The sequence below is a fragment of the Staurois parvus genome, unplaced genomic scaffold (assembly GCF_062004578.1).
Source record: "Staurois parvus isolate SC_StPar_1 unplaced genomic scaffold, SC_StPar_1.0 ptg001106l, whole genome shotgun sequence".
Classification (NCBI taxonomy): domain Eukaryota; kingdom Metazoa; phylum Chordata; class Amphibia; order Anura; family Ranidae; genus Staurois; species Staurois parvus.
In genome coordinates this window covers 694-6,228 of record NW_028318902.1, presented here as the reverse complement: position 1 = coordinate 6,228, position 5,535 = coordinate 694, and the positions used below count along the sequence as shown (strand labels likewise).

Below are 5,535 nucleotides of genomic sequence, written 5' to 3'. Positions count from 1 at the left end.
CACCCAATATGTTGTCTGTGTTACCAATCAGGGCGGAGCTCTGAGCACAGGAAGGGGGGGTTGCTCCTTATTTGGATGGGGGGGCGGTGTTATCCCCATAGACGTCAATAGGGGGTCCAGACCAAGCTGTCCCCATAGAAGTAAATGGGTGGAGTCAGGACCAAGGCGTCCCCATGGAGGTGAATGGGAGGAGTCTGGACCAAGATGTCCCTATGGAGGTGAATGGGCGGAGTTAGGACCATGGTGTTCCCATAGATGTGAATGGGAGGAGTCCAAACCAAGCTGTCCCCATAGACGTGAATGGGAGGAGTCCAGACCAAGCTGTCCCCATAGACGTGAATGGGAGGAGTCCAGACCAATGTGTCTCTATAGAAGTGAATGGGAGGAGTCCAGACCTATGTGCCCCTATAGAGGTGAATGGGTGGAGCCCGGAATAAGGTGTCCCAATAGAAGTGAATGGGAGGAGTCCAGACCTAGGTGTCCCAATAGAAGTGAATGGGAGGAGTCCAGACCTAGGTGTCCCAATAGAAGTGAATGGGTGGAGCCCAGACTAAGGTGTCCCAATAGAAGTGAATGGGAGGAGTCCAGACCTAGGTGTCCCAATAGAAGTGATTGGGAGGAGTCCAGACCTATGTGCCCCTATAGAGGTGAATGGGTGGAGCCCAGACTAAGGTGTCCCCATAGAAGTGAATGGGAGGAGTCCAGACCTAGGTGTCCCAATAGAAGTGAATGGGAGGAGTCCAGACCTAGGTGTCTCAATAGAAGTGAATGGGAGGAGTCCAGACCTAGGTGTCCCAATAGAAGTGATTGGGAGGAGTCCAGACCTAGGTGTCCCAATAGAAATGAAGGGGAGGAGTCCAGACCTAGGTGTCCCAATAGAAGTGAATGGGTGGAGCCCAGACTAAGGTGTCCCAATAGAAGTGAATGGGAGGAGTCCAGACCTAGGTGTCCCAATAGAAGTGATTGGGAGGAGTCCAGACCTAGGTGTCCCAATAGAAATGAAGGGGAGGAGTCCAGACCTAGGTGTCCCAATAGAAGTGAATGGGAGGAGTCCAGACCTATGTGCCCCTATAGAGGTGAATGGGAGGAGCCCGGAATAAGGTGTCCCCATAGAAGTGAATGGGAGGAGTCCAGACCTAGGTGTCTTAATAGAAGTGAATGGGAGGAGTCCAGACCTAGGTGTCCCAATAGAAGTGAATGGGAGGAGTCCAGACCTAGGTGTCTCAATAGAGGTGAATGGGAGGAGCCCAGAACAAGCTGTCCCTACAGCGGTGAATGGGCGGAGTCTGGACCAAGGCATCCCAATAGAAGTAACAAAACATGTCAGGAAATACTTGAAAATCGTACTTCGTGAACATAATTAACATGAAGAATAAAACTTAACAAAAATATTTAGCACGATATCCGCCGACTTTCCTGTCAAAAGTCGCCGCCCCGCCCACAATTTGGCGCCAATCTGCCCTCACAGGTCTCTCACTTCAGCCTCTCCTGCTCCCTCTAGTGACCACTTCGCGCCATTAAACAACCGGAAGCCGAGCACTGCCACCTCCAAGATGGCGGCCAGCCTCGGATAGCCTACACCAATACCACAGCAAAGATGGCGACCGGGAGGCGCCACTTCCGGTGTACGGATCGCCGTCAGGTCCAGACATGTTCCCGTAGACATGGCGGCCGAGCCGGAGGCCGAACTCCCGAAGTTGTCGGAGCTGCTGGAGGAGGGATGGCGGATCCTGGAGGAGGCAGAGGGGGGCCCCGGACCGCTGGGGGCCCGGGAGATGCAGGAGAAGGTGAAGAGAGGAATTCGGGCGCTGGAGGAGGCCACCAGGATGGTGACAACGCTGGATCTGTTCAGGTGAGGGGGCGGGGCCATATATTCATCATGGGGGGCCTGCACTCACGGCATGCTAAAGTGCCTGCAATAATAGAAGCTGAGGGGCCACTTTGGCATGCCGGGGAGGGAATGTACTCCTCTATATACCAAGTGTAAGGACCCGGATTCATCAAATGGGGGCCACACTCACGGCATGCAACATTATGGACTGAGGGACCACTTTGGCATGCCGGGGAGGGGGTATTCTTATATATTCCCAGTGTAATGACCTGGATTCATCAAATGGGGGGCCGCACTCGCGGCATGCTACAGTGGTAGCAATAATAAGAACTGATGGGCCACTTTGGCATGCCGGAGAGGGGTGTACTCCTATATATTCCCAGTGTAATGACCCGGATTCAACAAATGGGGCCACACTCACAGCATGCAACACTAAGGGGCCGCTTGGGCATGCCGGGGAGGGCGTATTCCTACATATTCCCAGTGTAATGACCCGGATTCGTGAAATAGGGGCTGCACTCAACGGCATGCAACATTATGGACTGAGGGGCCACGTTGGCATGCCGGGGAGGGGGGTGTATTCCTATATATTCCCAGTGTAATGACCCGGATTCATCAAATGGGAGCAGCACTCACGGCATGCAAAGCTATGGACAGAGGGGCCACTTTGGCATGCCGGGGAGGGTATTCCTCTATATACCAAGTGTAATGACCCTGATTCGTGAAATAGGGGCTGCAATCAAGGCATGCAACCCTAAGGGGCCACTTGGGCATGCCGGGCGGATGTATTCCTACATATTCCCAGTGTAATGACCTGGATTCATCAAATAGGGTCTGCATTCACGGCATGCTAAAGTGGTAGCAATAATAACTAAGGAGCCACTTTGGCATGCCGGGGAGGGGGTAAGTGTAATGGCCCGGATTCATGAAATAGGGGCTGCACTCACGGCATGCAACATTATGGACTGAGGGACCACTTTGGCATGCCGAGGAGGGGGTATTTCTGTATGTTCCAAGTGTAATGACCCGGATTAGTCAAATAGGGGCCGCACTCAAGGCATGCTACAGTGGTAGCAATAATAAGAACCAAGGGGCCACTTTGGCATGCTGGGGAGGAGGGTGTATTCCTCTATATACCAAGTATAAGGACACGGATTCATCAAATGTGGGCTACACTCACGGCATGCAACACTATGGACCCGGGTGCCATTTTGGCATGCCGGGGAGAGGGGTATGCCTGTATATTTCCAGTGTAATGACCCGGATTCATCGTATGGGGGCGGCACTCAAGGCAACATAGTAATATGAACTGAAGGGCCACTTTGGCATGTCAGGATAGGGGGTACTGCTCTACATTCCCGGTGTAATGTCTGAGATTCATCATGTGGGGGGGCTGCACTCAAGGCATGCTAAAGTGACTGCAATAATAGAAACTGAGCGGCCACTTTGGCATGCCGAGTAAGGGGTGTATTCCTATACATTCCCAGTGCATTGACCCGGATTCGTCAAACGGGGGCTGCACTCAAGGCATGCTAAAGTGGTAGCAAAAAAAATAACTGAAGGGCACTTTGGCCTGCCGGGCAGGGGGGTGTATTCCTCTATATTCCCAGTTTAAGGAACTGGATTCAGCAAATGGGAGGCACACACTCGAGGCATGCTAAAGTTGACCAAGGGACAGCTTTGGCATGCTGGGGAGGGGGTGTCAAACTGGCTGCCCTCCAGCTGTTGCCATCCATAGAGGATGCTGCGCTGCCCCCCGCGGCGCGGGATCCGTGACTTTCTTTCCCCCCACGGCGCGGGATCCGTGACTTTCTTTCCCCCCGCGGCGCGGGATCCGTGACTTTCTTTCCCCCCGCGGCGCGGGATCCGTGACTTTCTTTCCCCCCGCGGCGCGGGATCCGTGACTTTCTTTCCCCCCCGCGGCGCGGGATCCGTGACTTTCTTTCCCCCCCCGCGGCGCGGGATCCGTGACTTTCTTTCCCCCCCGCGGCGCGGGATCCGTGACTTTCTTTCCCCCCGCGGCGCGGGATCCGTGACTTTCTTTCCCCCCGCGGCACGGGATCCGTGACTTTCTTTCCCCCCTGCGGCGCGGGATCCGTGACTTTCTTTCCCCCCTGCGGCGCGGGATCCGTGACTTTCTTTCCCCCCTTCGGCGCGGGATCCGTGACTTTCTTTCCCCCCTTCGGCGCGGGATCCGTGACTTTCTTTCCCCCCGCGGCGCGGGATCCGTGACTTTCTTTCCCCCCGCGGCGCGGGATCCGTGACTTTCTTTCCCCCCGCGGCGCGGGATCCGTGACTTTCTTTCCCCCCGCGGCGCGGGATCCGTGACTTTCTTTCCCCCCGCGGCGCGGGATCCGTGACTTTCTTTCCCCCCGCGGCGCGGGATCCGTGACTTTCTTTCCCCCCGCGGCGCGGGATCCGTGACTTTCTTTCCCCCGCGGCGCGGGATCCGTGACTTTCTTTCCGCCCGCGGCGCGGGATCCGTGACTTTCTTTCCCCCCCGCGGCGCGGGATCCGTGACTTTCTTTCCCCCCCGCGGCGCGGGATCCGTGACTTTCTTTCCCTCCCGCGGCGCGGGATCCGTGACTTTCTTTCCCCCCCGCGGCGCGGGATCCGTGACTTTCTTTCCCCCCCGCGGCGCGGGATCCGTGACTTTCTTTCCCCCCCGCGGCGCGGGATCCGTGACTTTCTTTCCCCCCCCGCGGCACGGGATCCGCGACTTTCTTTCCCCCCCGCGGCGCGGGATCCGCGACTTTCTTTCCCCCCCGCGGCGCGGGATCCGTGACTTTCTTTCCCCCCCGCGGCGCGGGATCCGTGACTTTCTTTCCCCCCCGCGGCGCGGGATCCGTGACTTTCTTTCCCCCCGCGGCGCGGGATCCGTGACTTTCTTTCCCCCCTGCGGCGCGGGATCCGTGACTTTCTTTCCCCCCTGCGGCGCGGGATCCGTGACTTTCTTTCCCCCCGCGGCGCGGGATCCGTGACTTTCTTTCCCCCCTGCGGCGCAGGATCCGTGACTCACCTCTCTCTCTCTCTCTCTCTGCAGCTCTAACGAGGATCTGGAGGAGATCTCATCGGCGGACATTCGGTTCCTCCTCCTCCCCGCCCTCCTGGGGGCGCTCACCCTGAAGCAGGTGGATCTGAGTAGGAGGTTGCAGCACCTGGAGGTGGCACGGTCCTACTTCCTGGACTTCCTGCAGAGGTGTCACCGCTACAAAGTGTCCGACTTCAGCCTTCCCGCGGAACACGGGGACACGGCGGGGGAGGGGGCGCGCGGGGTACGCCCCCCCGGGGCCCCCGCCCAACCTGACCGCCATGGCGGTGCAAAGACAGGCTAAGATCGAGAGGTGAGTACGGACCTATAGAGGGGGGAGGGGAGGGTCCTGCCAGATATCCGGAGACACCGCCCACTTCCTGTGCTGACTGACTGATCCGTTACATTGTTTCCAGTTATCTCTGAGGACTACAGAGCCCCTCCCCCTATGTTATAAGCAGTAGGGGAGGTGTTCTGTAGTCCTGTCCTGGAATGACAAAGCTGCTCCTCTATGAATACAGTATAATTAATGTTGTCACCCCAGGACAGCACTACAGAACACCTCCTTTCTATGATATGAAGTACAGGAGAGGGGCTCTGTAGTCCACAGAGATAACTGGAAACAATATAATAGAGAGGAGGTGTTCTGTAGTACTGTCCTGGGGTGACAACG

General features: G+C 57.0%; 1 protein-coding gene across 1 annotated transcript; it reads left to right on the top strand.

Annotated features, from left to right (window-relative positions):
• The first annotated feature begins 1,618 nt into the window (after positions 1-1,618).
• Positions 1,619-5,194, top strand: LOC149440248 (immunoglobulin-binding protein 1-like). The gene is given in 3 exon segments (XM_089658857.1): positions 1,619-1,852; positions 4,875-5,099; positions 5,101-5,194. Coding segments are annotated over 3 exon segments (492 nt in total). The 5' UTR covers positions 1,619-1,664; the 3' UTR covers positions 5,180-5,194.
• Positions 5,195-5,535: the final 341 nt, after the last annotated feature.